At 40.8% G+C, this 25772-nt stretch overlaps 2 protein-coding genes across 9 annotated transcripts in view; one reads left to right on the forward strand and one right to left on the reverse strand.

Moving 5' to 3' along the window:
- LOC117733000 (LIM domain and actin-binding protein 1-like) lies at positions 1 to 20969 on the forward strand. 5 transcript variants are annotated; one of them, XM_034536258.1, is made up of 11 exons: positions 1 to 107; positions 2131 to 2316; positions 3159 to 3204; positions 6829 to 7275; positions 13819 to 13885; positions 15832 to 15926; positions 16427 to 16492; positions 16643 to 16694; positions 17048 to 17112; positions 17651 to 17784; positions 19507 to 20969. In XM_034536258.1, the coding sequence occupies exons 2-11, from the start codon at positions 2192 to 2194 to the stop codon at positions 20558 to 20560; spliced, it is 2151 nt and encodes a 716-aa protein (XP_034392149.1). In that variant the 5' UTR covers positions 1 to 107; positions 2131 to 2191; the 3' UTR covers positions 20561 to 20969. The 5 variants fall into 5 exon arrangements, with proteins under 5 accessions (XP_034392149.1, XP_034392147.1, XP_034392148.1 ...); XM_034536256.1 differs by having other exon boundaries at positions 28 to 107; positions 2179 to 2316; XM_034536257.1 differs by lacking the exon at positions 1 to 107 and adding an exon at positions 170 to 289.
- Positions 20970 to 22451: 1482 nt separating this feature from the next.
- Positions 22452 to 25772, reverse strand: part of LOC117733470 (SPRY domain-containing protein 3-like) — a 50000-nt gene continuing 46679 nt past the window's right edge. For all 4 annotated transcript variants that reach the window (XM_034537150.1, XM_034537151.1, XM_034537147.1 and 1 more), the window contains exon 11: positions 22452 to 25223. In XM_034537150.1, the coding sequence (XP_034393041.1) occupies positions 25089 to 25223 (135 nt within the window). In that variant the 3' untranslated portion in view covers positions 22452 to 25088. The remainder of the gene's footprint in view (positions 25224 to 25772) is intronic.

Consider the following 25772-nt stretch of genomic DNA (forward strand, 5'->3'; position numbering starts at 1 on the left):
GCTGCTCGTCTGCCATGTTAGCTGCTCCTCTCACGTACCTCCATGCGGCTCACACTGAACGCTGCTGATTGGACGAGGAGGGAGAGAGCTGTACCTGCCAGGTGGAGGTTAGTGCTGCTTCCTTATTGGCGGGTGGGAGTTAAATGGGAGTGTTGGGAACGCCTCTTTCTTCCCTGTCTACTCAAAAGCACTGGTGGCAGCAGCTGAGGGGTGAAAAGGAGAAGGAGACAAAAGTAGCTGACATCTGAAACCCACGTCAGGGAGTAAAACAGCTGTGATAGTTACACAGGTAGGCGGTTTTAAAATGTTGCTTTCTTCTTTCTGACTTGATGAAGAGGAAACCAGTCAAGTTAAGCTATTTTCCTTGAGACCGCGTGTTTCTTTGAAGCTTGAACTCAAACATCCAGGAATGCTTTCCCACCGTCTATTAACGTCAGGGTTAATTGCTGATTCTGTGGTCCTTTTGTTGCCTTTGACACATGACTTTAACACGTTGCATGAGTCTGGTTTACATGCTGCTTTGTTTGTAATCTAAACCTTGTGACAGGAGTTGGGCATCCTTCATTTTGTATTTGACCTGGTAGGAGATCATTTGGGATCCTGGGTATGTCGATGATGCGAGTTTGAGAGGACTCTAGTAAATGGACATTTAAGCTGAAAGGGTCAGTCATATGATAAATGAGTTGATGGAAACAGTTGGAAATCGATTGTATTAAGTAATTGATGAAGCTAAATTAATAGTTTCCTCCCAAATGTGAGATTTGCTGCTTATCTGTCTCAACGTAATATCTTTGGTCAGACAAAACAAGACGGTTGAAGACCTTAAATTGGGCTCTGGGCATTTCAACTTTTATCTTGATTAAATAAAATATTACAGATTTAATTGAAAATAAACTTTTGAATCCTCACATAGGAGTCTTGATTTGGATTGATTGTAATTTAAGATGCTATGCAGTTTTAAATCTGCTTGATAACCTTGTGAATAGCGGTTCAATGGGTGCCTCCACCTCAATGTGTTTTTGAGCTGCCTGCTTGAGTTGTTCCCAGCTCCAGTGTTCGTTGAGCCCCGTGGTTCTGCAGGATGTGCTTCTTTGAACTAGTGAACTTGATGTGTCACTTGTCGAGGTGCATGTTGTACTTCTTTTGCTATATCATTTTCCATCCAGCTCAAAGGTGCCGGGATACGTGCCCTGCCAAAGCTTCTCACAGTATCCTTTTTCCTTCAGGTTCATCTGGTTCTTTTGTCAGTCAAAACAATTTTCCCATTTGTTTGTGATTTTTTTTATTATTTTTATTTTTTTAAAGGGTTAGTAGAAATGTCAAACAATTTAATTAAACTTTTTTTTTTTTGTGCCAATTTCTCAAAATGCCAGGCAACTCTTACGGAGTAGCCCTCGTGGCGGTGAAATTAGTAGCATAAAGCAAATAGTGTTGTAGGGAATTAACAAGTCGCAACATCCCACAATCGTCCACCTGCTGGGTGACGTGGAGGCCCTGGAGGCCCCGGAGGCCCTGCCATCGCCAACTCTTTCTCATTGTTTAATTTGCGTGTGTCTGCATGCCCTCAGCATTGAGGCTGTGAAGTTGCAGAAGCACGTAGAGGCATGGATAGATGTGTGTGTGTGTGTGTGTGTGTGTGTGTGTGTACACAAGAGGGTGTTTGTGTGATGCAGGCGTATCGGTTGTCTTGTCTGCTGGTAGTCTCCCTCAAGGCTCGGCTAAAGCCCAGTCACACAGGGAACAGATGGTCAATGGCTGTGACGCGCTCTATTGACTCTGACTCAAACACTGGGGCTGGGTCATGCTGCAGTGACGGTGACAAACAGTCAAATGTGGATTCTGGCAACAATATATTGATCTCTGGGTGAGGTTTTGTAATGATGTAAAAGCCAAACGGGGCACATCTGAGCTGATCTGAAGCCTGTGTGTAACTATTCACATGTGAAGAAAAGGGGCTATTATGACATTATCTAGAAGTGTTATCAAATTGTGAATGTACAGGAAAAGTGTTCCTTTCACCTGGAACTCTCAAAGTTTTAAAACAGCGGAGAACTACGATCAAGAGTGTATCAGCAGTACTAAATAATGTGATTTGTTTGGCTTAGTATGCTCCTTCTGTTTGTGTCTAAGTTACGACGCATGTTCCTGGAAAGCTGACAAGACAAATTAATTGCTCAGACATTCAGCAAAGATGGCCTTCGCCGCTCCATTCAGCCGCAGACAGTGGGCGTCCCAGTCTCTGAGGGTCACCGCCAAGGAGATGTCCATCGTCTCTACCCGGGGGAAAAACACCGCCATTGCAGAACGCTTCTCCAAGTACGTCTAACCTTGGCTCACTCTTCCCCTCTGGCTTCGACCGAGAGTATAATTAATAATTCACCAGAAGCCACTCAGCAGATGGGTCTTTTTTATTTTTATTTTATCTCTCCACTCAGCTGTTTCTCTTCAGTTTCCTCTTTTCTGTAAAATCACACCATCAGCTTTTAACCAGTTACTCCAGTTGTTATTTTTGCGTTCACAGACTTTTATATTACTAAGTGCACCAGCATTCAGGTCTTTCCTCTTTTACCTGTTAAAGATATTAAATTACTCATTGTGAATTGAGAAGGTAGTTACATGGGAGGATGTTGCCTCACTGCAATTACTCCATCTGACCACTAGGTGATAGTACTACTCTGTTTCAGGCCCAAAATAAACAGTTTACAATATTTTCTGTCCCATTTAACTGTACAAGAAATGGTCCAATTTAGTTCTTTTCACTAATGCACTATTTCTTTTTTTACTTGCAACATACTGACATATTCTTAAAATACAGTATATTTAACAATATCATAAAGCGGTGTGATCCTGGAGTCAGACAATGCAACTTGAAACTTATCAAACTAAACAATTTGAGAAGACTGTAAGACCACAGAGTCCAGATGTCTGTCTTTACATTAGAAGCAGAGGTGAAGCAAAACATTAAATCTACTTGTCACTTCCTGTGCCACCTCACAGGAAGTGACGAGTGACTTCCTGTGAGGTGGGTCGAATATTTTCCATTTGTAACGCCTGAAATCACCTAATGTTTTTTTGAGAGGAGATATTTCGTATTGTTTTTGTGATGATGGGACCACCATAAATGTTCTCCCGTTCACTCCCAACTTCCTCCTCCTCAGATATCAGATGGCAGCAGAAGAGGGAAATGCACAGAAGAAGAAAGAGGTAGGTAACTTATTCAATGTGAACTGTCAGGATTCACTCCTTCACAGTAGTGGAAGAAGTGTTCAGATACGTAAACGTATCAATATTATACTACAATACTAACGATAAATGTGCATTCAACTTGATTAAATTAGTACAGTATCAGCCAAATTTACTTTTTAAAGTCCTTACATATTTAACAGTTGCTGGACTTCTAGGACTACATATTAAATATGTTACTTAAGGGAAGTCACAAGAAACGATACCAAGCTGATGCCAACATTCTCAAATTGTGAAGGTACTCATTTTTCTACATTACCAAAAGGGACGAGACTGCGTCCAAATTCAAAAGGACGCAGTAAACTCACTATCAACATGTCCGGGGGACGCAACTTGTTTTCCTTTCAATGATTCATGCAGAGCTGAAAGTTAACAGAGGTTGCATTGAGTTTAATTATATGGTCAATCTTTATTCAGTTAAAATTAGTGTTGGGCTTAGGTACATTATGTTGTGTTCAAATTGTATGACCTGTTTAACTTTCTAACACTACCTTTCTATTTAAGTGTTTTTGATTTTTCATTAGTATCAAATTGAGTATCTAGAAACGTGGAATATCACTGGTATTGGTACTTCTGAAAGGGTTTGCTCTCGAATTCAGGCTTTTAAAGAAATAATTTCAGGTGTCATCTCTGTACACTGGCAAAAAAGTAGAACAGGTCCTTTTTTTTTTAGATGTGGATATGGCCTCTTACACTTCCTCTAATGTGGACATGCAGGGCCTGTAAATTAATGAAAATGCATTGCATTTGAGAAATTGATCAGGAGTTTTGTATGTAAAATCAAAGCAGCCTGAAGCTTTCAGATAATCGTAGAAGAGTAAAAAGTACAATATGTGTCCCTCTGAACTTAAGTGAAATATACAGTAGCTGAAAATGGAAGTACTCAAAGAACAATACTTAAGCCATTCTAATTGGTTACTTTCCAACACTGCTCCCTCTCTGCAATTTAAGGAAAAAAAAAAAACTTTTATTTTGAGACATTAATCTTAAACTTAGACATCGGTTGTTCCACATGCGGCAGAAGTAGAGCCATATAAGCCTCCGCTGTCATGCAGCGGTGGTCACAAGAAGCCTTCGTCCCACCCGATCTGTGTTGGAAGGCTTGTTCGATGCCGTCACTGTTTGTATGAAGCACAGCAGGAAGTGTGTGCAGGGTCAAAGTGCTTCTCTACAATCTCTCTGCAACATCTGATGGTGCAGCTCTTTGCAAACTTGTTTGCCTTTTGGTTGCATTCAGTGTACTTTTCTCAGATTCTTATTTTTCATTTTTGTTTTTTATTGCTTTTGTTTAGGTTTTAAGACATTTAAAACTAATGACCTTCAGCGGCACCATTTCTCAAACTACTGAATTTGTCATAATAAACATTTGGTTCTGACATTCATGTTCCCCCTCAGAATGAATCCTAAGGTCTATTTTGATCCCGTTACTTTTCCTCCAGTGCCATCATCAGGTCAAAATCTCAATTTGCCCATTTCTTAGGCGCCTCAGCTGTACTTTATCTTTAGTACTAGCAAATATTTACATGCTAATTTTATTATTGGTTTTGTGCTGCTGGTTACTTCCCGGTTATTTTTAATGCAGCACATTATGCAGAAAGCTAGTGATTTTCTTTTCTTCACTTTGTCACTCTAAAATAAGTGTTGCATTTTCACACATTCCTCATCACGGAAAAAGTAAAGAGTAGAGATGGAAAAGGTCGTCAAAGGTGTTGCTGCCAAATCCAATTCTTAAAAAAAACATCTGATAGAAATGAAAAGAAGGCTTATCAGATTATTATTCATCCATGTTTTTGTCTCTCTGCAGTTCTTTTGTGAAAGTTTTTTTTTTCTTTTTTTCCAGCATGCGCTCTCCTTTTTTACCTTCTCATTTCCTGGACTTATTTTCCCTCAGTGACCGTCTCTGTTTCTGATTTTCTCCCCCTCCCCTCCCTCACTCACTCCACTCCCTCTCTGTTTCCTTCCCTCCTTCCTTCCCTCTGTTGTAGGAGGGGGGGTGGGCTAGTTACTTCATGCAGCTCTGATCACTTCTCAAGGCGTTCACATCTGGGACAGCTTGTAGTCGGCCAGCAGACACACTCAACACACACACGTACATTTTAAACACGACAACTGGATAGCCGGGTCTTCAGCGTCTCTCTCAGGTTTTTAACTCGCTACTTTACTTTTGTGGGATTTCCCAGCTTTTTGTTCTGTATCCTGCATATTCAGGTTTAGAGACTTGCATGCTGAGCAACTCTTTGTCTTTCTCCTTCCTTCTGTCTTTCATAGCTGAAAGTGTTTGCTTGCATGAATGCTAAAATGTAGTTTAGTGTGTGTGTGTGTGTGTGTGTGTGTGTGTGGACAGTGTTATAGTTGGTGTTTTTTAGCAGTCCGAGGACCAGGTTGCGTCACTCCAACATTGATGGGATTCATTGAACAAACTAAAAACAGATTCAGAGACCAGCTAACATCCGTGTATGTGTGTGTTTTCTCTGCCAAAGATTTAATAGAAATGGTGAGTCATCCTATTGAAAGAGTTGGTGTGTTGCTGGCAGTATATCTTCTGCCTTTCCACGACTTGGTTTAAATACTCGTGCATCCAAAGTCATTGTTAAATGCTCCTGTACGGCACATCTGCTGGATAGGAAATCAGACTAATCGATTCAAGCAAACTATTTTACTAAAAGTTAACTGAGTATATCTTGGGTTTTGTGATTGTTTAAAGATCTCACCTTGAGTTTTTGGGGTGTTTGTAAATGGACATTTTTCACTTCTTGGATATATTGGGGATTGGCATAACTTGTTGGTATTTTTCAAACAAATGTCAAACATTTCATGTGAACTTGTTATGCTTTTACTTTTACTTATGTGATAGTTGGTAAGTAATATCAAAGATTTAAATTTAAAGAAAAGTCTGTATGTATCACCGAATGAGGTCACACCATGGTGATTGAGGCTATGGCCCACTGATGAAAGCGCTCGCATTTTCATTATTAAGAACTGGGTGTCTTTGGGGACATTTCTGGTGAGAAAAGAAAAAAGCAACGTGCATAGTTAGGAAAATTAGATATTAAAACAATAATGAAATTACTGATTTTCCCTTCCAAGACAGACAAGACCTTTTGAAATTGTAATTGTATCTTTTGGACCGATTACTTGTGTTTTCTGAATATTGCGGTCGATGTTTTTCACTGTTTAGCTGACTTTTCATTGACTAACAATGACCAGATTAATTGATAATGAAAATAATTGTTAGTTCCTGTCGTACAGTCAGTATGCCAGACATGCTCACTCCTACTTAAAATAGTCCCCAACGAATGCATTATTTCCTCCTGTTTGCTTAAAATTGTAGTGACCAGCTGTTTTGAAAAAACAACCAGTCTTTTTGGAAAATGAAACTATAAATATAACTATTTGCGAAACATTTAGATCTGCAGTGGGAACCAATGTGTTTGGAGCTGATAGCCACAGACTGGGGGTGTCAAAGTATTGAGCACAAACATGTTGTTGGTTATGGACTTTTGGGAGATATATTGACCATTACGGATACAGAATAATATCAGACTCATTTTAGTGCTTATTTTTATTTTCTATTTTTCTCTGCAGGTTGCAGAACCTCTTCCCTCCACACTGCGCAGCGGGAATCTGAGTGTTTTAAAGAAACGCTGGGAACAACAACAGCAACCGTCGTCCAGCCTCAGACCCCAACCTCAAACCTTCATCCCTGCGGACCCTCAGAACCACTTCAGCCAACCAACAGGCCCCAGACCGACACCCACATCACAGATTGACAACCAGCCAGACACCTTTAAAACCACCACACTCTCACAAGACCAGGATACTGAGTGGGAGACGCTGCTTCACACTGAGACCGGCACCAGCCAGCTGCATTCTGCTCAACACGAGTATCTGACCAACATGGAGAAGCCCAGCAGAGATTCAGAGGGGCAGGAGGGAGCAACAGCAGCAGAAGTACCTGACGCTGAGAAGCCCAGTGTCCCCCTCAACAGCCTTAAGATGATGTTTGAGAAGGGAGAGAACCTGACCGACAAGGTGAGTCTTTTATTTTCACTAATGGTGACGAGCAGATTGTCCTTTTTACCGTTGTGCAAACGGTATCAATCATCGAGTTTGGCTTTTCCATTTCATGTGTCTGACTTCTGTCCAACTTGCTCACAGTATGGAGTTGGAGAGGTCTAAGTCTGACATTTTCTTTAGTTTCATTCGAACAGAAAAGCATTTTGATTGGTTAAAGTTTTTAAAAGTATTTAAAATGAATAAATAACTGCTTGTTCTCAAAGAGGTCAAATCCCTCCAGTATTCTCATGCTGCTAGTCACATGTTGCGGCTTCACCATCCCTTATCTCAAAAAACACACACGCGCGCACACACCCTCAGCTGACTTGCACATCCTCTCGGCAAGCATCAGTGACTGGAGCTTCAAGCACCCCGGAGCAGCTGATTGTTATTTGTGGAGCATAAAAATTATTTATTGTCCAGTCATGCATTCACTTCAGGCTTGCAACATGTTAAGTGCAAATACTCGGTGTGACATGTTAACAACGACCGTGCTGTGTTTCCTTGACACAGAGCGCCCATTTATAAGAGGAAGAGAGCATTATGAGACATTAAGAAGCATACTGGTGTTTCTGTATTCTGTGGTTTAAAATCAACCACCTACTTTGTGTTGGGCACTATACAGTACATGGTTGATTTATAATAAATGGCATCAGTCATTTTAAGTTGCTATGGTCAAGAATTTGATATCAATATCGGATCACATGACTTTGATCACTTGTAGAGACAATCCATCAAAAATGGATCTCTCAAAGATGTAGTTCCCTTCAGCTCCACAGCCCATTTTTGCATCCATCAGCTCATGGTTTGACCTCAACTTAATGGTTTTGGTTCACTTTCGCTGCTCTTATAGTGTTTTTTTGCGAACAAATCTGTGATCAACCCACTTTATGCTACCTGCACAGCCTCACTGGATGCTGTGAGAGGTGAGGAGCTTCATTAGAGGAATTTAGTGAGCCGAGAGCACCTCCTGTAACTCGGCGCCAACACCCTCGGGCAATCAGCCACTCTAAAGAATTTCTGCTCGTCCATTCCTGTAAATGTGTTTGTCTTTCTTTCTAGATGGCTCTGCTCTTCAAACATGTTCCTGCTCACATGTTTGTAGGGCAGAGTTATCTAGAAAAAATAACTCTAACAGGCTCAAACATTACCCATCACCATTGACAAATGGATAGAGATGATGTTACACTTTCTTTTTTTTTTTTTTAAATGCTGCTGAAATCAGCTGCGGTCGCTCAGTTAGGAATGAGACTCCCAAACCCGCTGTATTACGAGATGTAATGTTTAAAACGCCAGTGGACTGTGGTCTAAGAAAGGTCATGGTTTCGCAATGCTTATCACAAGTATCTTCGCATGCAATTTTGATTCAGTGAGCTAGCTTATGTTCGTGCTAACTGTCTGTGGCTCTCAGCCCAAAGATTATTGGTTCCCACTGAGGGAGTAAATCTTTATAAACTTTAAAAAAGACAGTAGTATGAAGCTTCTCTTGGCACAAAGACTGGAAACAGGCTAGCCTGGTGCTCTCAAAAGCTAAACTAAACACCTAAAGCTCCCATAATTAACAAATTGTATCTAGTTTTGTTTAATCCTTACTAAAAGTGTAAACGTAACAAGTTTTGGTTTTTCTGGGAGGGATGTACTGGTCAGCCAAGGCTAGCCATTTCCAGTCTTTATGCTAGGCTAAATAATGGCTGCTGGCCTCATATTACTGTTATACTACTTTCTACTATCTCCTATAATGTCAAAAATATTCCACTAAAACTTCCTCAACCTGGCGTAAATAGTGCATTTATACTTTCAGCTGAAGATTAATCCACAATAGGTGCTCCAGTGAAGACTTGCAGCAAGAAGACTGAATGTGAGAAAAATGACAGAATAAACCGAAGATAGTTTGAGGTTTTGTGAGATCCGTGACTAACAAAGTGGTTCTTGCCAAAAATCCGTAGTCAGAAAACAATGTGCTTTCATCGCAAGACCTACAGTTTGTGGGCTTTCAAAACAATTGAGATTGAGGAGAGCTTTGGGGAGCCTTTTACTGCATGTTGCATAGTTGTCTTGCCAAAAGAGTGATTGTTTAGGGAAATCATTGAGCAGTAATACAAGATCTAGTTCTTGCACAATGGCGTCCACTGTATAACTGAGGCCGGGCCTTGGGCTTCTCTTTGTTGAGCTCCTCTTCTCAAGGCAGATGATGTAATGGTGCCGGCTGGCAGGCTCATGACTGCAGACGGCTGATCTGCACTCTGAGCCTCTTCAGACAGTCTTCCCCCTCCGGCCATCAAAGCTCTCCTCTTCCCCTCCCCACCTCATCAATCATCCTTGTTGTCCACTTCTCTGCTCTCTGTCCATCTCCTCCCTGTTTTCTCTCTCAACCCTCCCTCCTCCTTCTAAACCTCGACCTCCACTATCTCCCGCTACCCCTACAGGCTATATGGGGTTTCGGTCGGTCCTCAACTTTGTGTCCAGAAGGAAATATCTTAACTAAAATTCGTATGGAATTTGGTGAACTCCTGGCTTGCTTTAGTGCCCCCCAGCAGGTTAAATCCATCCTGTGAAATGTCTTAACATCTACTGTCTGTAATATACAACATGCATACACAGATACATATTCCTCAAAAAATAAATCCTGATGACTAACTTTCCCCTCTTGCCTCAACTTTTGTTGGATTACCAAGAATTGATTTTGATGAGTCGGGATGAGTTGTAATAACTTTTGTGATCCCTTCATTTTTAATTTTGTGCCATTTTTATTTGTTTTACAAAATGCCTGCAAAGCTAATGCCATTTCCTTCAGCCTCTGCTGTAATTTGAGTTTAATGCTAATTAGAAAATGGTTAGCATGCGACGCATTAAACAATGAAAACATTAGCATGTTGGCATTGTGAGAATGCTATCATGTTGAGTTGCTAGCATTGTATATAGATTATTTGACTACCCCCACCCAGCCCGTATCTCCCAACACCCCACCCCACCCACTCTCCTCTTTAGGCCGGGGAGGCGCTCCCAAATTAATTGACCCTCACCCTGCTTGCAGAGCAAACTGGCCCCTCCCTCCCACGGCTCAGCCCCAACTATCCTCCCCCTCCATCTTTTACTCCCTCTATCACCCTACCCTGCACCAGCTGCTTCCCCACCTTCTGTCCCAAACGACTCCACCCCTTTATTCTGAGGCTGGGGTACCTAGACATAGAAAAAATTAAAAAAACTGCACACACCCACACCCTCTGAACAAACACCCCGGCACACTTTGCCTCCCCTCCCCTCATTATCCCCACCTTCATCCGGCCACACCCCTCCCTTTGAGAAGCCCCCTCTGGAGCACCTGCTCCCTGTCGCCTCTCCTGTTCCCACCCAGTCTATGTCCCCTCCTCCGCATCTCCATTTCTCCTGTCTTAAGCCAGATTGGGGCTGCGCAGCTCAGTTTGTGCCTCCTCACTGCTGGATTTAGTCTTACTATCCCTCCGAACTGGCTTCACCTCCCGGCTCTCTGCTGACATTTATCCCTTCTGGCCTTTTCGCCCTGGTTGCCTTTCACGAGAGGTATCTATGGTGTTTCCATTCAAATGTGGTTTCTTGCTTTCTTTGTTTGGCATCTGAACAGGCACCCGGCTTCATTACCCTGAGACGCACTGTCTACTTTGACTGTTTCTGTCGACTTCTCTGTTGGATTAGGATGTTTTCTTTTGCAGCTGAACAAGTTCTTTTAGTCTACGCGGCTGCAGAAGTGCTCGTAATGAAAAAGGCCTCTTCGTGGGCTAACTTTATCAGTAGCTCCTTTTGAAATGTGTCCGTTCACTTTGAATAATATTGTGTGGCTTGGGTATATTCCTTGTGATTCTGTTCTTGTCTTTGTTTTGCATCCTCTAAGAACATCTTATTGTTTTGGGAAGTGTGTGTGTGTGTGAGGTGGGTTTAGGAACAGGGTGGGGTTATTACGGCAAGTCAGTCTGTAAGGGAGCTTTAATAGTATCAGGATTAGCAGCAGATTCTTTGTCTCGCCCACTGATCCAGTCTCCTGAGACGCAGCCTGGTCTCGCATGGCCAGGCTGCTTGTTTACATCCCACTGACCCACCCCCCACCCCCACACACACGCACACCCACAAAGCAGTCACGGACAACCCCCCTGTCCTGCGAAGCTTCACCTCCGGTCTCTGGAAGATAATCCACCCTTGGGGATAGATCCATTATTATGATGACGACTGTTTCTTTTGTTGTCATTTTACTCTGTTCTTCAGTGCCAGACGCACTCTGAATCATAATTGAACACTCGGTGTGTGTGTGTCACCATACATATGAATTATTTAGCACTGCATGCTTGTATGTTTAACTCACTCCTGACTGAGATGCTCAGATTTGGCAAAGGCGTACCCTCAGATGACAGTCTGTGATCGCCTCATGTTCATGTTACTCACCTGATAAAGTTAAGTGCCAGGCTCTAAGATTAAAATATCATAAATATGCTATTAAATGTATATGGCAATGCAATAAATAACTAAATTTTTGTCATGGACTAATCCACAGAGCATATGACTCAGCAGTTACCCTCTATGTTTTTCAGCCAATTGTTTTAATAGATTTTGTCACAACTTTACTGTTTTGGTTAACTTTCATGACTTAATATGCTTGTAAACTAAAAATGAGATTTGTTAACAGACAGTTAGCTGGTAAACATAGTAGAGCATTTAGCAGCCTCAGAGCCAGATGTTTCCCTCAGAAGTTGGGAGAGATACAGACAAGAAAATAGACTTTTAAAAAAATATATAATTTTTTTTTTGGAACAATGTTGATTGTGGCAGTTATATTCAAAACGCACACTATAGTGTACAAAATCATTGAGCCTTCGTGGCACAAACGAGACATTTATTATAATATTCCTTTCAAACTTGACAAAGCGCATACCAAATCCAATCCTTCACAATAAAAGCCTTGGACATGCTGCATAACTTAACACTTTTGTGGCATTTATCCGTTCGCCTCCAGTTCATCATTACAATGTTAATGTGTTTACAGCTTGTCGTGGTGCCCCAAAAGTGGGGCATAATCAGTAATTGCAGGTTTAAGTTATTGGTTCAGTACAACATTTAGTTTGCCTCATGGTTTTGAATGACGCATACATGTGTAATTTTACATCTATACACAATATTGTGCAGATGTTAAAGGATAAAGATAGGCTCCTATTTTGGGGTGTAGTTCAACACACTGAGCAACAATGATTCCCAGTTATTTTCAGTGGGAACGCTGAGCATTGAGTTGTCCACCTCTGCTTTGTTTACTCTTGTGAAATCTTTTCCGACTTGTACTTGCTGCAGCCTGCAGACAATCTGAGCCTGTCGGGACATTATATTTCATTTAGCTGACGCTTTTATCCATACCTGGGTGGAGCTGCACAAACACTGAGCTTTGCAACAGGCATGTTTTTAAAAAGAGGGAATACTGTCCTTATGTGGTGGGGGGGGGGGGGTTGTTCAGAGGAGTCTATCTAGTCTTAATAAGAGCAGCTTTATCCAGGACTGAAAGACATTGATGTGGATTCTCAAGCCCAATATTTTAATGAGCACTATTGGACATAATCACTGGACTATTATGAAAAGAGGTGGAAAATGTGGTTTAAGATGCAGGTGCTAATTTCCAGACAACAAAGTAAAATCTACAAGAATCAATATATAAACCAAGAGTAAAAAAATACAAATGTAATTTGTATTTTTACTTGTGTAACATGTACTACTTCCACCAAAGCAGAAGGGAAAACTCCACCTGAATAGATGTGTTGGAGGTGGTGAATCTGATGAACAGGTGTTTGGACCTTCGATGTTTCTCGCTGAAGGCTAATTGTGTAGCAGTGTAATCTGACCTATTGTGTAATCTGTACGTGCCCTCATGTTGGTATGACTGTTAGTCGGAGCGGTTTGACTGCTGCTGGAGACTCTAATGTGACTTCAACAGATCAAAGTTTCTTTTATTTATATTTATTTTTTTTAGGGGTGACCGCAACAGCTTTAAGCCATGTACTCTTTAATTTTAATTTTTTTCTTCTTTAGAGACAGACCAGACACACAGCCATGAGCCAAATCATGTTAAATTATCTTATTTTATTTTCAGGTTTATTAATGGAAGATCTTTTTTTTTTATTGTAAAACCACGACCGATTAAATTATCAGTTTAATGTGTTTTTTGGCCGGCGGTTGTTGACAGGTTGTCTGAGCCACCGTCTCTCTCTGAGCTCATAAGGGGATTAAAGTGGTTTGGACTGAACGAACACACACGCACACACACACACACACACACACACACACGCATTACCTTTTGTGTCTATCTTATCCTTGTGCTTCGCTCTACTCTTTGATCTTCCTGATGGACCGTTTTGCTTCCAGCCTATTTGTTGTGCTGGCTGAAACATGTGAGCATCAGGTGTGGGGGGGTTGCTGAGGTCATGCAGGACACTCTGAAGTAGTTTAGTCCTTTTGACTTCTCTTTTAATGCAGTGTGTCTGAGTTTTTTTGTGTGTGTGTTTTCTGCAGGTGCCCAAAGAGCAAACAAGTAGTGGAAACGGTGGTAATACTGCCAACATGGACCAGTTACTAGGAGGTACTTTTTTCTTTTGGTTCGGTAGTTTTGGGCTTTTTATGTTTTTAATTAGAGTGATGACAAGGAAACAAATTGGAAAGATGGAGAACAATATGCAACAAATGTCACTGGCTGAACTCAAACAAGGTACATGAATTAATGTCCAATACAAGTAAATGCTGTCTGTAGCGGTGATCTCATCTTATTAAGTAAGATAAGCGGTTTGGATGATGGATGGATGGCTCTTACATTTTCCTTATTTATTGACCTATTTGTATTTCTATATTCATAGATAATACTCTAAGTATATTTACTTAATCACATTATTCTGGTGTATGCTGTATTACTCACCACTGTTACTTTACCTTGTAAGTGTGTCTTAAATTGCTCCTGTTTAGTTTTTATGGTTTAACTTAAGTTTTATATTCCTTTTTTTTTTTTACCCATTATGTCCTTATCCTACGATTACAACCAAATTTCCCCTCTGGGGCATAATTTGGTTTTATCCTTCGCCCCTTAGTTCTGAAACTTTTAAATGAGATCATATTAACTAAATTGTGGAAAACACTACTGTTTCTACCATGTATGTGTGCACTGCTACTTGTTAATGGTGTACAGTATGTATGATCTATTTGTATATTAGCAATGGAAATGACTATGTATACCCATAGTGGAGCATTTAGAAGCTTAACAGACATATGATGCTCAGGTGTTGATGGAGACTAGAAACGAAGCTCATAGGAGAGTTGATATTGGACTTTCATTCATCATATTAATTCATTAATGATGTTGCTCAGTGTCTGGATGTTTAAATAGGCAACTGTTTGCTGTGTAAACTGTAAGGTCATAATATATAACATTTAATGATTTAACTGTAGTTTAACTCAAATCTGTACAACTTAAGCTAATAGGTAATGTAGGTAATTAACCACAATTATTGCTCAAATAAAACGTCAAATTCTAAAAAATAAGAAATATTTTTACGAAATAAGAACAACTTTTTGATCGAAAAGATTTCTAAGTGTAGAACGTGAACCAAATATTTGTTGAGTTATTCTACAAATTAATATATATATATAAAAAATATTATAATTTCCCCAGTACCTACATTGGTATTTCTGTGCTCGTTCAACACGTAACTTGGCGTAATTATGTCATCCCAAACAAATGTAATGGTCGCTAATGGTCTGCTGTTTTTAGGCTTTTTGCTGAACGCGGCTGCTTGCAAACGAGATGAATACTTAACAGTAAAGTTAGCGGTGGTCAAATCCAAACAATGAGCAGAAAGAAGTGGAGTCCACTGATTACCCTGTGGTGATCCATTGTTTACTAATAAATATTGATAATAGCTGCTTCAAAAGTTAACGCAAATGGATATGTATTTTCTGTCAAAAGCAAAAACAACCAGTGCTCCTGTTCGCAAAGTCTTGATCTGCACCTTCAGCGTTGTTGGACTTGTTGGTCACAAAACAATGTCCTCTACAGAGTGTTGTCCTGTTTTCCCCTCGATGGATTACATCCTTCCCAGAAGTGACGGCTGTAGAACCACTGACTGCTTCAGAGAGCACAGGAAGTCAGGCAGAGCCCCCCCACGCTTCCCTACACGAACTGCACACAACTCCTGACCTCATGTTCCCGTCCACAGCCTGCATGACTAACCAGCAGAGTCTGAACTGGGATGGGTGGAAAAAAATATGAATCCTGAACTGAAAAATAATATGTCTTGTGATGTAGAATATTTCCAACAATTAATGGATTGTGAAAGAAAAATGCCATCAAACTTTAAAAAACTCAAATGCAGCGCAAGGTATTTCTATTTGGAAAGAACAAAAGTACTTCAATCGAAGTCAACAATGCTCTAAAACCTCAGGTTTCATTTCTAAACGAGTACAGGCTGCTTTGTGTAATGATCTGTGTTTTTATCATTATCTTTTGCATCAGTTTTACATTCTCAGTATTGTTATCAGATGGAAGTCTCGCAGAATCGACTCCTCTCCGGGACAGGATGGCCCTTTACCAAGCTGCCATTTCCAAACAGGAAGTCCCTCCCACCTCAGTGACCGTGAGTACTCGTGCCAATCATCCTCCAAAACAATGCATTTCATTCCAGTAGTTCTAAAGTTTTTCTACAGACATGTTTTCACCCACTAACAATGGAAAAAAAAAAATTGGAGATTTTTTTAAATCCTCAAACAGAAAAACTATTTTCAATGAAAGTAGCATCGCACAACTACAGCTAAAGAAAATAAAAAACTATATTCAGCGAGAAAGTTGGCAACATTGACAAACCGACCATTCAGGCTTCCCACTAAAGCCACTCTTCAAAAAAAAAAAGAGCATTTGACCAACATTGGGACACTACTCCATTATTCTTTTACATGACAGACAGTTGTTTGCTGCTATATTAATACTAATTATGTAAAAGTATCAGGAGTGGAGGGTACCGGTAATTGTTGTGCAGCAGTTGCAATACAAAGTGGATATGCATGATGTTTATACCTTCACACTTTTCTAAAGTATTACTGTATATGTTGTAACTAAACTTCCTCTTGTTTCTGTCAGAGTGATCAGCTGGACAGTTTCTGTGGGAAGCAGAAAGAAAATGTTCCTCCTTGCACTCTGGACCTGGTGATTTTCAAATTAATATAAATTACTTTATTCTTCAAACGGAATGGATGTTTTGCTGCATCATTCGTCTGTTAGGCATTCCCCTTTGAAACATTTTAAAAAATAGTTTGTGTGTGCGCTCTCTTCACATTCTTTCTTTTCTTTTTCCAGAGTCCAGAGTTTGAATCAAACAGCAGGAAAGGTTTTACCCCAGAGAGCAACGGTAATTTACTTTCCATGTCTTCATATTATGACTCCGGGTGATAGGAATTTTCTCCCCTAATGAAAACTTGGCAATCGGCCCATCATTAGCGGGCATGTTTGGGTGTAGCGCTAAAAGAAGATTGTTCCAAAGAGTTATTCAGAGATTAATGATTATTTTTAATGTATCTACTACATACCATTTTGAGTACTATAGTAGTATATCCACTGCTTTATTTGGGATTCCTGAACATCTAACATAACAATCTGTAAAGGTCGGCACTCTGCTTGTATTTAACATGAAAACGGCTCCATCTAGTGTTCAGAAAACGCGTGGCTATCCTTTTCCTCATTCTGGTCATGTGATCCCAACAGGCTCTGCTACTGGTACTCCTGTATCCTCCAATCAGAGAGACTCCTCCCAGCCCAAGACTCCCAAAGTGAGTCCTCACAGGAAACAACCTTAGACACAGAAAGAGTGTTTGGTTGCTGTGAGTTAATTCATGCTCTCTCTGTGTGTGTGTGTGTGTGTGTGTGTGTGTGTGTGTGTGTGTGTGTGTGTGTGTGTGTGTGTGTGTGTGTGTGTGTGTGTGTGTGTGTGTGTGTGTGTGTGTGTGTGTGTGTGTGTGTGTGTGTGTGTGTGTGTGTGTGTGTGTGTGTGTGTGTGTGTGTGTGTGTGTGTGTGTGTGTGTGTGTGTGTGTGTGTGTGTGTGTGTGTGTGTGTGTGTGTGTGTGTGTGTGTGTGTGTGTGTGTGTGTGTGTGTGTGTGTGTGTGTGTGTGTGTGTGTGTGTGTGTGTGTGTGTGTGTGTGTGTGTGTGTGTGTGTGTGTGTGTGTGTGTGTGTGTGTGTGTGTGTGTGTGTGTGTGTGTGTGTGTGTGTGTGTGTGTGTGTGTGTGTGTGTGTGTGTGTGTGTGTGTGTGTGTGTGTGTGTGTGTGTGTGTGTGTGTGTGTGTGTGTGTGTGTGTGTGTGTGTGTAGAGCTTCTGTCTGCCTGTGAGAGAGACCTGTGTGGCGTGTCTGAAGACGGTCTATCCTCTGGAGAGGCTGGTGGCCAATCAGCACGTTTACCACAGCTCCTGCTTCCGCTGCTCCCACTGCAACACCAAACTGAGGTGAGGACCACGCAGGCATAATGATGGTTTCTAAAAGAGACGGAGGGACTAGTCAGTAAATACCCTATCGTAGTAAGGCTATACTACTATAGGGTATTTACTGACTATACTACTACAGGGTATTTACTGACTATACTACGATAAGGTATTTACTGACTATACTACTACAGGGTATTTACTGACTATACTACGATAAGGTATTTACTGACTGTACTACTACAGGGTATTTACTGACTATACTACTACAGGGTATTTACTGACTATACTACGATAAGGTATTTACTGACTGTACTACTACAGGGTATTTACTGACTGTACTACTATAGGGTATTTACTGACTGTACTACTACTACTACTACTACTACTATAGGGTATTTACTGACTATACTACTACTTCTACTACTACTATAGGGTATTTACTGACTATACTACTACTACTACTACTACTACTACTACTATAGGGTATTTACTGACTATACTACTACTACTACTATAGGGTATTTACTGACTATACTACTACAGGGTATTTACTGACTATACTATGATAGGGTATTTACTGACTATACTACTATAGGGTATTTACTGACTGTACTACTACTACAGGGTATTTACTGACTATACTACTACTATAGGGTATTTACTGACTATACTACTACTATGGGGTATTTACTGACTATACTACTACTATAGGGTATTTACTGACTATACTACTACTACTATAGGGTATTTACTGACTATACTACTACAGGGTATTTACTGACTATACTACTACTATAGGGTATTTACTGACTATACTACTACAGGGTATTTACTGACTATACTATGATAGGGTATTTACTGACTATACTACTACTATAGGGTATTTACTGACTGTACTACTACTACTACAGGGTATTTACTGACTATACTATGATAGGGTATTTACTGACTATACTACTACTATAGGGTATTTACTGACTATACTACTACTATAGGGTATTTACTGACTATACTACTACTATAGGGTATTTACTGACTATACTATGATAGGGTATTTACTGACTATACTACTACTACTATAGGGTATTTACTGACTATACTACTACTACTATAGGGTATTTACTGACTATACTACTACTACAGGGTATTTACTGACTATACTACTACAGGGTATTTACTGACTATACTACTACTACAGGGTATTTACTGACTATACTACTATAGAGTATTTACTGACTATACTACTATAGGGTATTTACTGACTATACTACTATAGAGTATTTACTGACTATACTATGATAGGGTATTTACTGACTATACTACTATAGAGTATTTACTGACTATACTATGATAGGGTATTTACTGACTATACTATGATAGGGTATTTTTCTACTACCAAGTCGATGGGTGTTTGATTTAAATGCCTGAAATAAAGTCTGTCTAACTAGCTTAAGATATTTTAACATGTTGTCCTATGAAAAAAATGTGCCTCTTGTGAATTATGAAGCTTTACCATGTCTTAAAAAAAGTTGCCAACAATGAGACTCCTAAAGCTGTGCTTATCGCACTAAATCGTTTATTAAAACATCACTATCACTACCCACCAATATTATTTGGGAAAATTATCAGCAAACATTTAAAATGTTCATTTAAAATGTTGTTGGCATGAGAGACAACATTATTTCCACCTGGTCAGTGCAGCTTGTTTGTATTTTTATAACTGGTTCCTTTTTTACTATTTAGTTTGGCGAACTACGCCTCGCTGCACAACAACGTCTACTGCAAGCCGCACTTCTGCCAGCTCTTCAAGGCCAAAGGAAACTATGACGAGGGCTTCGGCCACCGGCCCCACAAAGAGCTGTGGGAGAGCAAAGGGGAGAGCGGTGAGACCTCCCCACAGGCCAACACTCAGACCATGCCAAAGATCCAGAGCCCGGCCTCGGCCTCAGACCTGGACAGCCCCAGTGTGGAGGACTCCCCGCTGGCTAAAGTCAACGTGCTGATGGCCACCATGGAGGCTCTGGGTCAGGGATCAGCAGAGAAGTCCGACAGACCCAGTGAGACCCGCAGGCTGAAAATCTCCTGGCCGCCACGAACCGAGCTGCAGGACACGACCGGTCCCAGTGAAGCTTCAACAACCGTAGAGGAGGGGACCCCTGGTAAGCCCGTCCGAGCCAAGTGGCCCCCAGAGGAGGACTCCACCTCCACACCCCCAGAGCAGTCCAGAGAGACGCCCTGCCTGCGCCGGACCTCCTCCTTGAAGGAGCGCAGCATGCCCTTCACACTGGCAGGACAAACTCCTGCTCATGAGGCCAGGAATCCGAGTCCGCCTCCTCCTGCGGACGACAGGCAGCTCAGTCCTGAACCCTCCAACATGGATCTGCATGACACTGAGGGCAGCGGTGTGGACGTCCACACCAGCTCTGGAGAGGAGGAGCAGGAGGGGGAGATGACCACTGACAACATGCCGGAACATCATCTCACCAAAGAGGAAGACGACACCCCGGATGATCAACCTGAGGACGAGGAGAAGATGGAGGAGGAGGAAGAAGATGAAGCTGTGTTGGAGGAAGAGATGCCGCCTCTGAAACGGGAGGAGACACCGACGGGCATCTCATCTCCTGAAGGTGAGGTGGAGGCCAGCCGGTCGTCTCAGGATGTAGGGTTCTGGGACAGCGAGGAGGTGGAGCCGCAGCAGCAGGAGGAGGTGCTGACGGTGGAAGATATGATCAAACGAAACCGATACTACGAGGAGGAGGAGGAGGAGGAGGAGGAGGAAGAAGAGGAGGATGTATAGACTGATTTGATTGATTACCAATATGACAACCATGGACACTTGGAGACCTTTCCTTGCTCTTTTTAATTGTTTTCTTCTTCTCTTCTTGATAGAGTTACTGCAGTTTCTAGTGTGAACTCTACTGAACTTTGTATTTGTGCCTCTTTTTGAAATAGTTTTTACAAGACTGACTGACATATTTTGTTTTTAAATGTAAACATTTTAAATTACACCCCATGTAATGAGAACTTTTGCACAGAAATATCAAAATGTTATGACATAATTATTTGTGTCATTTTCATTGAATGCCTCCTATATCAATTAGAACAAAAATATTATTCCAAGATGTAGGATTATTACAGGCAATGTAAATTCTTAATGAAGTCACTTTTAAAAGGAAAGATTGAAGAAGACTTGTTGAGATGTGCCACTCGGTTTTAGAAAAGTAAGCCCAGCACTTAAATCTGTTTTTTTTTTTAAATTCAAAACAATGGGGTTGGTTAGTTTCTGGAATATAAATCTGTAATCTTTCTTTTATTTTCAGCTGCCATTCTGTATACATGTTCAATTTTTAAAAAACAAACCGTTTTCATGAGTTATAACTGGATCTGATGAATGTTGTACCGTTTTTTTTTTTAAACCAGGGGACCAAATATCCTAGATTACTACTGTTTAAATAAATTGTTTTAAAACAAATGGTTTTTTCTGCGTTGCTTATCCTGTTTCCAGTCACAATTTCGATTGTAAAATTAAAGTAAATGCCATTTACTTTAAGTGGGAAGCCCATAATTTGTATTCCTATGACTCGTATCAGATGACGCTAAACATGAGGGACATACACACAGCATCGAAGCATACACACACTTTTACTAAATTAAGCAACATTTTAACATGTTCCTTATGAAAGGTCAGCTTCCGACGTTTACCTTTCTCAACCAGCAGAACAACAAATAAACTTTAACTTTATACAGCCATAACCACAAATGATGACTTGCCTTTGCTGTTTTGAGAGGAATTCCCAACAAGTTGTATTCCAGCCAGCGCGCATCAACCCTGCTAATCGGGACTCTGTGTCACTGGATCCTTTACGAGTCCACTCCAGCTCATTTGCCCGGACGAGTATTTTACGCTGCCTTTTGTCGCCGTCTGCTGGATGACGTGTGGTACTGCACCCCCTCCTCGGCGTGGGTCTTCAAAACGTCAAACGGCGTTCGAGGAAAAGTCAGCATTTCGTGAACGTCTGAACCAAATGACGACAATCCATCAAATGGTTGAGACATTTTACGCAGTGATTAACTTGTGGGGTTGCCAGAGAGAAACATTCCTCTGGCAGGTTTTAATCCACCGAGGTCACTTAAAGCTCATTAGAACCTTTTGAGACACTTCATTTCTGAAAAAAGCGTAAAATCAACCCCATTTATTGATGTATTGATATCTAATCACGGATCTAACTAATAGAATAATTGTATTAATGAATTAATAACTAAAGGATACAACTAGTCAGAGGGATTTTTCTCAATCTGTCAACAAAACGTTATTAGTTATTGAATAAGTGATCTCTAAAACATTTAATATATAAATTAACCTTTTATACTGGGTTACTTATGAGAAAGTGGTACCAAAGTCAGACAACTACTTAGTCTTCAAAAGAAAATTTCAAACAAAACAATCCAGTGCTTAGTTAAATTACTGAAACCTTTATTGATGATCTTACATGTACGGAACATGGCCATTATAGTGCAAGTCAACAAGGCGAGGCGTTATTACAGTCCTTGAAAGAAATGTACACTTTTATTGATCCCTGTGGGAAAGTTCTTCTCTGCATTTGACACATCCTTAGTTATTAAGGAGCAGTGGGATGCAGTGGAGCAACTGGGGGTTCAGTGTCTTGCTCAAGGACACTTCGACATGAACTATGGGGAGAGTGGCGATCGAACCGGTACCTTGTGGTTACGGGACGACCACTCATCCCCATGAGCTACAGCCGACCCCTTGGTGAGTAAAGTCAGAGATGCTACAAAAAATGTAAAAACAGATATTTAGCTCTAATTTGGTTGAACAATGATTTCTTTTTTTCTACTGAGATTTTTAGTACACTTTCATACAAGTGACTTCAATACCCTGAATGTATATGTGGCCTAAAATGTCCACGTCCGTGTCTCAATATCTTTGCACTGTCTAGCATAATAAGTTTAACAGTTCAGGCTGTACAACCGTAACTTTATATCCAGTCTATATCCAGACCTGCAGGAGAAGAAAAACATGACAGATTTACATATTAATTACGCCAATGGCTCAAAAACAAGATGCATGACAACAGCTAAAAACAAACCCTGTGTATGATATATTTCTAGCATTACTGTCTGCAGTATGAATGATGAAACACTTCAGGAAACTGGGGTATGCGCCTCATATGAATGTACGTTATAGTATATGTTGAGGGCTTATGTTGTACGAGATACAGATGTGGGAAGATGCAGAACAATTTGATGATCAGCGGATACAATATAATAAAGTTGATGTCATTCCCTTCATTCACATTGTTCTGAATAATTTGAGTGGAAACCAGCTCCCACTGACACAATATTATAAACTCTACAGTATTTATCATTCACCTGAACAGATTGCTTTAGCTCTGAGGTCTGTATCATAAAGTTAAACTAAGTCTACCTGGTTTAACTGAGCAGGACATTGATGATCCAGGATAACCGGTGTTTACTAATACAGCGAGGAGTGAGTTTGCCATTAAGTGTTGCAGGAATGAGTCCTTAGACCCAGAAACAAGTTTGTATTTGTGCACTTCCGGTTCCCTCCTCTAAACCAACGGGGAACCCTCCCGACGTTCGGTTTGGCTGCACTTCACAGCGAATCAAAACGGCCACAGCTTTCAGGCCACACAATAGTTTTCATTTAGTATTTAGCAGTGGTGCTAACAAGTAAACAAACATGTTATATAACAATCCTTTGGATCATTGTAACACATAATCAATCATCATCGCCATAACGATATATATAAGAGGAACCAGAAAATATTTGGCATTTCTTTCACTATTTTTGTATAAAAATTGCTGAAACGATTAATCAATTATCCAAATAGTTTCAGATAATTTTTTGGTCTATCAACTAATTGATTCATAGATTAATCATTAAATTATCAATTTGAGGCCTTTTCTGAATATGGTTGTTATTTTATAGACTAAATGATTAATCAATCAAGAAAATAATCAGCAGATTAATCAACAATGAAAAAGGTCCAACCTGCTTGATAGTGAGTCAAGCCCACAGTTAAATGGCGAAACCACTTCTCTGGCTTTGTGAAACAGCCCCTGGTGCTGCTGTCGAATGCTGTGCGACCAAACATCATTGTCTTTATCTTAAAAAACAAACTTCCAGCAGATATTTCTACATTACATACAGCAACACAGAGAGGAAGTTATCTTCCGACTCCTAAAGCAATACATCTTCTTATTCTCTTCTTTTAAACTCACTGCAAAAATATCACATTGTTCTAACGTAAAGATTCAATATTGGGGTGGGGGAAATAGAAAAGATGGGAATGAAACCTGTGTATTGAGGGCAAACATGCAGAGAGATTAAAACAAGATATTGAAACACAGAATAACACTTTACAGTCTGATGCAATCCAATACAACAGCCCTAAAACTTATACTTTTGTGCGAGTTTGCTAAGTTACATTTTACTTACAGATATATACATCTGGTTACTTTCTATGTCTGATCATTGTGCTGTTGCATCGGACTGCATTACTCTGGAGGGGGGGTTTATTCATTGTCTCCCCTAAATGTCTCCACAGGCCCAAAGTGCACCAAACATATTCCCTGAACTTTTAATGTAGAAGATAACTTTTAACGTGCATGTACTGGACGTGTTTTTATTTGTAGTCTGGCTCCAACAGAAAACTATAAAAAAGCCTCTGATATTTATTCACTCTGCTCACGCTCAGTAACAGCATCTTATGTGAGGTTGTGATTGCAAAACCTGCACTTTAATATCTTTAATGTCTTTTTATTTTTATCCTGTCATTTGTAATTTAAATATGTATGTACGACGAGAGCGTACGTGTAACAAGAGTCAAATTCCATGTATGTGCACACATACATGGCCAATAAAGCTGATTCTGATTCTAATCCTCACACAATCCTCATAAAAAATGAGCGTGGATGCATTTCTGAAATATTGCAACAGATCCACAGTTCACTTGAGGCAATAGCAGGTCCCTGATCGCTCACAGGAGGGCAGCCTCACCCAGCAAGAGGACAGCAAGAGGGAGGTTGAGGAAGAGGGTGTGTGTGAGAGAGAAAGGATCTATTCCCTGAAACATAAACCAGCAACGAGCTCTGACTGTTGGCCTCGCTCTGCTTTGCTTGGGGTTGTGACAAATGACAAACGCAGAGGCGGTGTCGAGGATGACGACAGCGGGATGTGCATGTGAGCGGCTCTGGTGAGTGCACGCTGGGCTATCGTGGGTGAGCGCTACAGTGCAGCCAGCTGTTTGCAGGGCGTCACAAGTCCAGTTCACATGCTCAACTCATCCACTGAGGGGATGCAAATCCACTTTGACCTTCTCTCCGCTGCTCAGCATCCCCACAGTGGGGTAGAGGCCCCCAGGAGGGACCCTCATCTCCCTCCGGCCCATCAGCTTCCCGTTCCTCGTGAAGAACACCTGAAGGACCACAAGGCGGCGACAATGAGTTAAAACACACACATGCATACCTTTCAATGACGGTAATCCACTGATGGAGCATTGAAACAATTACTCATGAAATGAATGTCTTTCATAATGACTGATGGTAGTACAAACTTAATTTGAGAGCACACAGTGTGCCAGATGTAAACAGGAATTATATGCAGTTAGGAAATATCGTTAAACAAATAGGTGACAGTGTAATGTCTGTGTTCTTAGAGGGGGAAAAAGTCAATGTTTATAGTACATGTCTCTACTAAATCAGCAGTGATCAAACATTATCCAGCTGTTCCCAAAAGAACATCAACACGCTTTTCAATGCTAATACCAAGGGCCTCTTTCCAAGTCTGAGAGCAAATACCGACACACTAAAACAACAAGTGAAGTACAGTGCAGTGTTTGTGTGTGTGTGTGTGTGTGTTTGATTAATCCGGCTGCCACCCACTTGAATAAGTAGTTTGGATCTTTTAAAGTGTGGTTGTATGAGGTGCAGTCCTGTCCACTGGTGATACACTGACCACAGACGTC

The sequence above is a fragment of the Cyclopterus lumpus genome, chromosome 7 (assembly GCF_009769545.1).
Source record: "Cyclopterus lumpus isolate fCycLum1 chromosome 7, fCycLum1.pri, whole genome shotgun sequence".
In the NCBI taxonomy this organism is placed as follows: domain Eukaryota; kingdom Metazoa; phylum Chordata; class Actinopteri; order Perciformes; family Cyclopteridae; genus Cyclopterus; species Cyclopterus lumpus.

Bases quoted from the DNA above. Each gene is read 5' to 3' on its own strand.
- LOC117733000 (XM_034536256.1), top strand. From the start codon at position 43: ATGCGGCTCACACTGAACGCTGCTGATTGGACGAGGAGGGAGAGAGCT. The intron at 3,205-6,828 runs GTAGGTAACTTA...TTTTCTCTGCAG, and splicing joins ATGCACAGAAGAAGAAAGAG to GTTGCAGAACCTCTTCCCTC. The intron at 17,785-19,506 runs GTGAGGACCACG...TTTACTATTTAG, and splicing joins CACTGCAACACCAAACTGAG to TTTGGCGAACTACGCCTCGC.